We start from the raw sequence: 11,066 nt of genomic DNA on the forward strand, positions 1-11,066 counted from the left end.
CTCTCTCTCTCTCTCTCTCTCTCTCTCTCTCTCTCTCTCTCTCTTCCCAGATCACATTTTGACATCACCCACAAAAAAGTCAGGTGAGTTATCTTCTCATGTCTCTATAGAATATTCATAGTTAAAGTCTACTAATTAAATGTTACAAAGTACTTATGGTATATCACTTGATTGTCATATCAAATCTGGAAGATAGCATAAATCCTACAGAATCACTGAATTAGAAAGGGTGTCCGAGGTTATCTGGGCCAGCCCATAGTTAAGATGGAATCCCTTCTACTGGTCTTCTGAAGTACTATAGGATTTCTTTCAGCTTTGGAAAGTCACTTGACTACAACAAATACTCCAACATATTGTTATTCAACATCTGCTTGAAGATCTCCAAGTTAGGGGGGAACCTACAACCTCCTGAGGTATAAGATAACTCACAATCCAAATATTTTGCTACAGCAAGCCTAAACATGTTTCTTCCAGTGGTGGGGAACCTGTGACCTCAAGTCACATGTGGCCCTCTAGGTCCTCAACTGCAGCCCTTTAACTGAATTGAGAATTTGTTCTGTGAAGTTTGTATTCAGTCAAAGGGCCCCACTTGAGGACCTGGAGGGCCATATGTGGCCTGGAGGTCACAGGTTCCCCACCCCATCAATTCTCTTAGTTCTGCCTTCTGAGGTCAGGCAGAATAAGGTCAATTTAAGTAATACTGACCTTATTATTATATTGACTCCAATTATGATAAATCAGTAACTGTTTGTGTATCTTTATTTCTGTAAAAAGTGCTTTGTAATCATATCCATATAATTTCTATGTGTGTGTTGTTAGGTAGATTTCCATAAATTGTATACATTTTATAATTATTTTGACTGGAATTTCTCTTTAAATATCTTTCTTCTTGCTTTTTTATCAGTAATATAAGAAAAGCAGATGGTTTAAATGGATTTACTTTAAATACTGTTATGTTTTTAAAGGTGTTAATTTTTTCAATTCGTTTTAATTCCCTCTGTGTTTCTCTAAGTAGACCATAATACCTTCTGCAGAAAGTGATAATTTTATCAGCTCTTTGCCTATACTTAGACACTCAATTTATTTTTCTTGTTTTATTGCTGCAGCTAGCACTTTTAGAACTACATCAAATAATGGTGGTGATGATGGAAGATGGGAGGGGAAAGGAAAAGCATTTATATACCACTTACTATGTGCCAGACACTATAGTATTTTATTTTATGTGGTGATACCCATGCTTTACCCCTGACCTTAATAGAATAAGATCTCCAGTGTTTTTCCATTACAGATACTACTGGCTCTTGGTTTTCTCTATGTCCTATTTGCCATGTTCCTGTACTTTACACTATTTTTAATAAAGAGGTGTTATATTTTGTCAAAAGATTTTTTGCTATGAATCTGTTAACTTAATCATGTGATCTTTATAGTTTTTATTGTTTTTTTTTTTGTTTTTCTTTTTGGAGGGTGAAGGCAGGGCAGTTTGAGTTAAGTGACTTGCCCAAGGTCACATGGCTAGTTTTGTGTTAAGCGTCTGAGGCCGGATTTGAACTCAGTTCCTCTTGACTCCAAGGCCAGGGCCTTCATTATGCCACTTAGCCGACCCTATTGATTTGTTATTAATAGAGACCTTTACTCTTTCTAATTTTCCTAACATTGAATCAACACTATACCTTTTTAAATATGTTATTATAGCCTTCTTACTGATATTTTATTCAATATTTTTTCAAAAATATTTTAGATAGAGTGGTTCATCCCTTCCTTTTTCTATTTTGTCTTTTTCTGATTTAGTTATCCAGGTTAGATTTGTTTCATATGAACTCTTCTTTTCTTATTTTCCAAATAGTATCAGAAATGATTGGTTTTTTCCTTTGAATATTTGATAGAGTTCACATGTAAATCTCTCAGTTCCTGGGAATATTTTTTTTTTCTTTTGGAGAATTTTTATGACTTGTTCAAATTATTTTTCTGAGATTAGCTTATTTAAAATATCTATTTCTTCTTCTGGTTAAGCCAAGTATTTTATGTTTTTGCAATTATTCATCCATTTCATTTATCAATTTTGTTTGCATTTAATTGTGTGAACTCATTTTAATGGTTTCTTTTATTTCCTCTTCATTTGATATGAATTCTCATTTTTCTTCTTTTGAAATTGGCAATTTGTTCAGAAACATAAAGAAATATGTAGCCAAAGTGATTAAAGATAGAAATATATTCTTATAGATTGCTTTAACTATATCTCAAAAAGTTTAGGTATGTTATAATGGTTAATTATTATAGTTTCATGTTATGAATATAATTTTACAACAAAATTATTATTTTTATAACTTTTCTTTTACACATCAATTCTTTAGTATTTTTATTTGATGTCCATTTATCTTTAAATCCTTTCTTCCAGTGCCCTTTATTGATTATGATTTTTATTTCATTTTGGTTAGTAAAGTATGTGTTTAATATTTCTGCATTTCTGCTTTATTTATAAAGTTTTAATGCATAACACATGATTAATTTTGTAAAGATGCTATATACAGCTGCTAAAAAGGGGGGGGGATGAAGAAGTAAGCTAATAAATGCTAGTGACATCATTTAAGCAATCCACTGTCCCTCTTCTCCTCCCCTAGCAAAAACTCATTTATTCCCTTTCTTTCCTTTTAATTCCTTCTTTAGTATCCACCTTTCCCTCCCCAACTCTAACTCCTTAATTCCTACTGTACCCTCTCTTTGTCCCTACCTATTTCTCTGCTAAGTTTAACAAATATTACTACACTGAACTCTGTGGGTATATGTAGGTGAAACATTCTTTGTCCAGTCAAGACAAAGGTCATATGATGCACACTTCTCTCACCTTTTCTAAGAAAATAATAAGCTTCCCCCTTCTTCCTCATTTCTTCCCTAACTCATACCTACAATTTCTTTTCTCTTATCATCAGAAGAGAAAAAAAATCCTCAAGCACTGTTTTTCTCATTTAACTCCCTCCATGACACTTGAAAACATTGGGAGTAAGAAAAACACTTGTCTCTTGTCCTCCTATTAAAATCAAAACATTTCATCATCATTTAGCCTCTTCTAATTGTTAAAATTACTTTTACTTTCCAGGTTTTTCTTGATTCCTTTGTTTGCATTTCAGACTTCTCCTTTGATTTTTAATCAGGAATACTTGAAAGCCCTATATTCCATTAAGGGTCTATTTTTGGTAGTATTATACTGTCTTTCATAGAAAATTATTTTAAAATGTCCTTACATTTTTCGTTTTAAAATAGTATAATCTAAAAATTCTTTTCTTTAGATTACTATCTGTGAAGTCTTGGGCAACACTTAGTATGGTTCCTTGGTACTTGAACTATCCCATGTCTGTAATTTTTCAATTTGAAGTTTTTCCAGAAGATAACTGTTAGATTCATTTTTATTTTTATTTTGTTCTCTCCTCTCCCTGTTTTCCAAGTCAGTTTTTAAAATATTACATATCTTACATTTAATTCTGCTCTTTTAAATATTTGTTTTTATTTTAATATTTCTTAATGCCTTGTGGAGTTATTTAGTTCTGTTTAATCCAGTCTAATTATAAGGGAGCATTGGATAATGATTTCCATGATTTGTTCTAAACTATTGATTCTCTTTCTTTTTTTCCTTCAGAGTTCTTGTTTTATTTTAGACATTTTGTTTCATTTAATCAGAAATTATTATTAATCTTGGAATTTAAATAGACCAAACTTTCCCTTCACACACACACACACACACACACACATTTTCCTTAACAGAAGAGATAAAGAATTAAATAGTTTTTTTCTTCTCTCCATTGTCTACTTTAGTTTTATTACCAACAAAGCAAAATAAATAAATAAATGAGAAAACCTTTTTTTTTGTTTTCCTTATTATTTTTTTCAGTTTGATTTCATTCTTAGCTTAACTTTTCCTGAAATTATTCTTACAGCACTGTGCCACATTTTGCATTCATTATTTGGTTCTGTCTTTTGCAATTTTTTATTTAAATTCTAAATTGATGGGTGATCCAATATCATTTTTAACTGACAGGACAGGTGAGTTCACATAGCCAAAGGAAGTAAGTAAGGTGTCTTGAAAAAAGTGAGGAGGCAGCATGTACTAGGAAGGACAAATTGCTGCTACCACCTTGACCATATCCCCTCAGATCCCAGGGAAGACAACCCAAGAACCCACACCCAAGCTGGGAATGGCCATGCCCCACCCCAACCACTAGGTTAATCTTGTTTTCAGAAACCACCATCCAGGTGAAACATCTTATGGGAAGGGGACCAATATCTGCTACCATCAATACCAACTGCCACTAACCAGCAAGTAATCCCAAGGGCCCTACAAAAGGCAAGGCCTCCCATCTGAGACCATCATTTCTGCTTCCAGACTGCCTGCTGTAACCATTATCTGGGGAGATGTGATGCCAAATCCCTAGGCTACTGAGAAGTCACAGCTACTGAAGACTTGGAAAAGAAAGTTCTTTTCTACAAGTCCTTTGGAATGGTCAACCGTCTCAATAGATGTTTTTTTATCAATGGAAATTACACTAAAGAAAATGCTTTATTATCAATATCACTGCTGCTAAAGACTTCCAAGGACCACTTGGCCCTTCCATCTGGCTTATAATTGTAAACTTCTGAAACTAAAAACATCTATAGGTATTTTCCCCCTCTTTAGAAAGTGAATAGGGGCTCGAGAGCAGGGACTGAGTCACTTTTTTATTTGTACTCCTAATGCCTTGCACATAGTAAATGCTTAACAAGTGATTTTTTTTATTATTCATTCATTCATTCTCCATCTTTCTCTCCATGAGTCTCCTTGGATTGTTTCTCCTTCATTGCAATTGTTTCTATTTTCAGGACTCAGCATTCATCCTCAGAAACTTCCCATCTCTCTTGAGTCAATTTCTTCTCTAGAATTTTAAAGCATAAAATCTTACCTATTTGGATGATTAAAATTGTTGTCTCTGTTTTACAAATGAGGGAATGGAGACTTGGAAAAATGAAATTACATATCCAATGTCACCTGAGATTTTATAGATGATAAAGTGATGTGAATTGCTTAATGAAAGAGTCTATAACCTGGAATGTATGAACACTGCTTTTAAAAAATAATTTTGAGAAATTTATTTCAGTATAATTGATTTCCTTTGTAATTTTATGATTTTGAGAAGGGGTCCATAGGCTTCACCAGGCTAATTTAATTCCTTCTTAAATGGCCTGATCTTCTGTAAAGGTATCCCGATAAAGAGGAAAGTGTCTAAGAACTTAGATTTGCATCTTGGTTGTACTATTAAACCAGAGATTTTAACTTTTTGTTCTCAACAGAGGGAAGAGAATACATTTTTTAGCCATGAAGAACAGCAGGTTGATCCTGAGCAATATCTCAATACATCTATGTAAAGGAGCTTGTCTAATTTTGTCATTAGGAAATCCATGAAGTGAGGCAGTCATGCAGATAGTAAATATGTGATTATGAGGTCATGCGAATCAGTCGGTTTTCTGATTCTGCCATACCCTTTATTAGTGATATGTCTAAAAGACAGCAAAGAACAGTCAGCAATAAGACCATTTTGTCTGGAACACATCTGCCAATCTCACTGTACCTTCTCCCCTTTCAACCTGCATTAGTCGTTTCCTCAGATGCCTGTTTGCCTTCTCCTTTATTTCTCCTATCAACACCTGCTCTCAGAAAAGGACTTCAAAATTCATTCTTTCTATAATGTAAGTGGATGCTATCAGCTGAAAGTGTTATTACTCCCAGAGGGATTTGTACTTTAATAGGTTCATAAAGCCTTACACTAAAGGAAAGGACCTCTACCTTTAAAGGTCTAGGCCTTTGCTATCACATGTAGAAATTGCTCTAAAGGGCAACAAGTTCTCAAAAAAAATATGACTCTACCAAGGCCAAAGACTGGTCCTGGTTTTTATGTAAATAAGTCTCATGATATGTAAATATGTAGTAAGTCTTATGTAAATAAGTCTCAATTTTGCAACAATAATATTAATAATGATATTAACTAATATTTCCATAACACTATGATCCAGTCATTGTGCTAAATACTTTACAATCATCTCATTTTATCTTCACAACAACCCAATATTGATCTAATAATGCAAAACAATATCCTTGCAGTACTACTACCTTCAATCAGTCAGTCTCCAGGCATTATGTTCCAGGAACTGTGCTAAACAGGGGACATAAAGAAAGAAAAAAACACAATCTTTGCTCCAAAAAGGCATTTTAATACTGCAAAAAAATTAATAAGAGAGAGAGGGGGGAGAGAGGAAGAGACAGAGAGAGAGAGAGAGAGAGAGAGAGAGAGAGAGAGAGAGAGAGAGAGAGAGAGAGAAAAGATGAGTAGATGGATGGAAGGGAATCTAGAGAAAGGTCTCCTGCATAAGGTAAGTCATTATCTGAGTCCTGAAAACTAAAAGTCTAAAGTAAAGAGGGAGAAACATTATAGGTACTATGGTATTTTAGTCCCCACATTCCTGGAATTTTCCATTATGGGTTTCTTTTTTATTTTCATTTGCTCTCTGGTCTTAATAGAGCTGGACAGCTTTTATTTATGATGGTGTTAAAGTGGGAATCCAACTTTTCTTTCTTTTTTCTTAATGGCCAAATTTTTTATTATCTGATGATTCTTAAATTATCCCTCCTCAACCAGTTTTCCAAGTCATTGTCACCCCAGGCAAGACAAAACTTCTTAGGAACCTAGATAACCTTCTACCACTGGAAATTGCAGAGAAAATACTGACCTACATTGGTAAAGTGTTTCCTCACCAGGAGTTCTCTATACTAATAAAATAAAAAATCCAGTTCCTATCCTTCAATTTTCCACCAAAAATATATTGTACAAGGGAAATTCTGGCAGACCGAAGTGTCACTCAAGTATGAACTCCACCATTTCTGAATTAACTGTAACTATATATAGATAATCACATTTGGCCTTTTCAAAGATGAAGATGATAGATGGAGAACTGCAATCACATCACAATGATAGATTGTTCTCTGAAGACATCCCCATTCATTCCTTTACAAAGAGCAAAGCTCGAATGTGATATATTAATGTGGTTGAAGATGCATGCTAGCAGGAACCATGCCCAATGGGAAAAGTATTCTGCAGACTCCAATCTAGCTGCCCACTGTGACACGTATGCTAAGGGTCTAGCTTTGAAGTAGGGGTTCTAAACTAGAGCTCTAGATTTAAAGGATGAGGGTGGGATAGAGGGAAGACCTTGAACTTGGATAGGGAGGAAAGATATATCTTCATTGCAATATCTTGGTTCATTTTGTAATCCTATGTAGAGGATATTGCCAAAGTCTTGGTGCAGTTATAAGCTTTTAACAACGGAAAGCTGTTCGAAGACTTTTGGGACACCTTGTATTTATTTTATGTATTTAAAAAAATTAATTTACAAAAGGATGAATAGGTTTCAACAGACTTTCAAAAAAGGTCTGTCTCTCTCTCTCTCTCTCACACACACACACACTGTTTTAGAAACCCTTCTAAAACCATTATATATTAAATGCTTCATTCAATCAGCTAGAACTACATCCCAGATGATCCTGTAGTCTGTTTCCTGCTTCTTACTTTACAGGTAGATCGCTGAACACTGAAGGACAATATTTCATTAGGAGATGCCCACCTAGCCAGAACCTGTGCTCCTCCAGAGACTGGAAAGATATTAGCCATTGAAGGGTAGTCTTCACTGCCCCTTCTTCTCTCTCTTTAGTAAATGAAGTAGGACCTATCCAAGGGCTCTTGAAAAGGCACATCTTGATGTCTTTGAGAGAAAAATACAGGGAAAAGTAGCTAAATAAGTACTGGGGAAAAGAAATTCCTACGCATTTAGTTTACTGGATAGTGTAGTCCACCCAAAGATACCAGTGAAAGTAGAGAAACTATTCACCTGATCTTTCTTTTTAGTCCACTTAAGCAAAAATCTCAGGGTTCCAAGGCACATTCTTAAGCACAGTCAAGGAGCAGCATGCAAGTCTCAAGAAATGATCAACATACATGGGATGAGCTTATCACCAAAGTATGGAAGCTGTGGCTCACCCTGGAATAGATTGTTGGTTGTTCCTCCTTTGTTCTTGGAGAGGACCACTGATATCAGGAATAGGATGTCTTGACTTGCACATCAATTGGATTTAAGTGAGGCAGAGTTGTGCAAAGTCATCAGCCTCACTCTCTTCTCCAGAGTCATTGGAGTCCAGTGGCAGGAAAAACGTCTAACAGTGAGGGATAGAATTAAGTTGTGGGGAAGAAAAGGGGTGGAAAATCAGGCCTGCTAGACCAACTCACTTGAGCTACAGGTCAACTCTCAACATAATCAGGCTTTAGGGAGGCGACTTTTCCATTAAATTTTACCATTAAAATATTCAACCATCTACTTAGCTGGCTGTTATTTAATAGCAATAAGAGTTGCCAATTCTACATACCTTTAAGGTTAGCAAGGCACATGACATTCAACATTTCCATTGATCTTCACAGAAGAGAAGGCAAGTTTTATTATTCCCATTTTACAGAAGAGGAAATGAAGACTCAGAGAAAAGTGACTCACTAAGATATCACTGTCCTCTTAATTCTCTGAGTCTCATTTTGAATGGAAGAGGCATGACGCTGTAGATATAAAAATGCATTTGAGTGCATTTGTGCATTGAGTGCAAAAGAACTGGGTCGGAGCCTCAGCTTTCCTACTCACCATTTCTATGACCTTGAAAAAGTTACTTAATCTTTTTTTTTGGACTAAACAGGGAAAGAGCAATGACTCTGAACTTTGAGTCTTGCCCCTTCCAGTTATCTATGACTTTCAGAGAGTCATTTAACATCTCAGGGCCACATTTTTCTTTTCTATAAAATGAAGGGATTGGAATAGAGGACCTCCTGTGACTACAAATTCAATAATCAAAAACCTGGAGTGGTTCCCCATAAATACAAGCTCCTTAATCTAGCATTTACAATCCTTCACTCTGTCTCTAGTCTAATTTTCAAATGCAACAGAAATTTATGAAATGACTAATATACTTTCCCACACACTCATTCCTTAATGATTTGCATACTAATAGCTTATCACTATTCTCCCCATCCCAAAGATTCTGAAACCTAGGCTATTATTGTATAAAATTTGTTCTTCATTCTCCATTGTTTGCTCTTTCTCCCATCTCCCTCAACCCTACTCCCTGCCATGTTTTACTCCAAGGATGTGTACATCCTGTCCACCATGTCCTCTGAAATACCCACTCCATAGTTAACAAATTTGCTTCCATCTTAAACATTTTCCTGGATCACTTCTCCCATATTTGGCTCTCAATGAGACCTGTCCTCCTTCTAATGACATTGCATCTCTTGTCACCCTTTCCAGCACTGGTTGCACTTTCACTCATACCCATCTCTACACACATGCACACACACATGTGCGCACACACACACACACACACACACTTAATCTCATCAGGTCCCAAGGATTCAATTCTGGTCTCTGTGCATACCATTCTCATATCTATTCATCCATTCCTAACATCTCTCCTGACTCTCTGTCTCACTTCTCCAACTACCCATTAGATATCTCAAACTGGACATCTCATTGGCATCCTAGACTCAATATAACTAAAACTGAACTCATTGTGTTTCTCATCAAATCTTCTATACCCAACTTACCCATTACTGTCAAGAGAATCATCATTGTCCTAGTCACTCAGGTTCACAGAAGTGGCAGAGAAGAAGAAGGAAACTCCATATATGGAGGACAGGCAGTGAAATGCCTAGAGTTGAGATAGTGTCTTTTTCAAGGAAAAACAAGGAGGCCTTTGCTGAATCAGAGGGTACCTGGAAAAGGGTTAAATGTAAAAAGATTGGAAAGGTAGGAATATGTTAGGTTGTAATGGGAGAGGATTTTATATTTGATCCTGGAAGTAATAGAGAGCCCAAAACAATTTATATAGAGGGAGGGTTGACGAGGGCAGACCTGAAATTTAGAAAGGTCACTTTGGCAGCCAAGTGGAGAATGGAATGGAGGAAAGTCAGGCTTGAGGAATGGCGGCCTTAGAGAAGGCTATTGTGATAAAGATGTTAACAGCTGGTTTCATGCTGAGATCTCGATCCCTCTTGATGACTCTTTCCTGTTTCAGAACTAGCTCTACTTCTTCTATACTCCCTGAATCACAGGTTATGGTGAGGGAGTCATAATACTTCTCCTTACTAGTTGCCAATTCCAGACTCCCCTTATGCCCCTTCACTAAGTAATCTCTCCAAACAATTCAGACCCTAGTGGCTATTATCTATTGATACTTTCCTCTTTTCCTCAATGAGTTTAGTTCTTGATTCATAGTCTCTTCCCTCCCCATCTCCAGATCTCATAGTAAGGGTCTTATGTATTGATATTGCCTCAAATTCCCTAACTTCCCAGTTCCTTAATCTATTTTATTTTAATGACCTCTAATACTCTACCTCAGCTATACAAAAAGATGGTCATACATTTGATTTTTCCTTCATCCACAAGTGTTTCATGTCCATGTTCACAAACTTTGTAATTCCTACATCTGATTATACTTTAGCCTTGTATCTGTCACAGTGCTTTAAAATTCCTAACCCCATTCTTCATCCTCACCATGACCTTCATTTCCTTCAATGCTCTGTTCTTTTACAAGCTACCACCACTATACTGGCTACACGCTTCTCTCTTCCCTAGCCCAGTCCTTTAGTGAATCAGCTTAACTCTACAGTATCTTTCACTTCCAATTCACTTGTCCCCTTGTCCTATCAAACTGATCATATATTGTCAAGTTCTACCCTGAATTACCCTCATCATATGCCTCCTTCCTGTTCATATTTTACAGAATAGAGGTGGAGAAATAATGAAAGTCTGCTCACTGGGTTCATTATGAATTTATGTTATTTAATCTCAACTGCACCCTCAATGCAACTAGGTAAAATTTAACTGTCCTAATTAATCACTATCCCACTCTCCATGGCAACTATTCCAAACCTTCTTGCCTCTCCTCTGACCTCCCATAGCATTTCTTCCCTAATATTCTCAGCTGAGAACCTTGTCTCATCCTTTTTTTTTTT

General features: G+C 36.0%; 1 protein-coding gene across 5 annotated transcripts in view; it reads left to right on the forward strand.

The window, feature by feature from the left end:
- EMCN (endomucin) overlaps positions 1–11,066 on the forward strand; it is a 179,638-nt gene that overhangs the window by 114,737 nt on the left and 53,835 nt on the right. For 2 of the 5 annotated variants that reach the window (XM_069093984.1, XM_069093981.1), the window contains exon 6: positions 51–83. The exons of 1 other annotated variant lie outside the window; for it this stretch is intronic. In XM_069093984.1, coding sequence (XP_068950085.1) covers positions 51–83 — 33 coding nt within the window. Of the gene's footprint in view, positions 1–50; positions 84–1,106; positions 1,265–4,231; positions 4,321–11,066 lie in introns of those variants that run through there. 2 more of the 5 variants (XM_069094007.1, XM_069093998.1) reach the window with 2 other exon arrangements.

The sequence above is a fragment of the Petaurus breviceps genome, unplaced genomic scaffold (assembly GCF_028583685.1).
Source record: "Petaurus breviceps papuanus isolate PSGF00001 unplaced genomic scaffold, PetGlider_PUasm1.0 126, whole genome shotgun sequence".
NCBI lineage: Eukaryota > Metazoa > Chordata > Mammalia > Diprotodontia > Petauridae > Petaurus > Petaurus breviceps.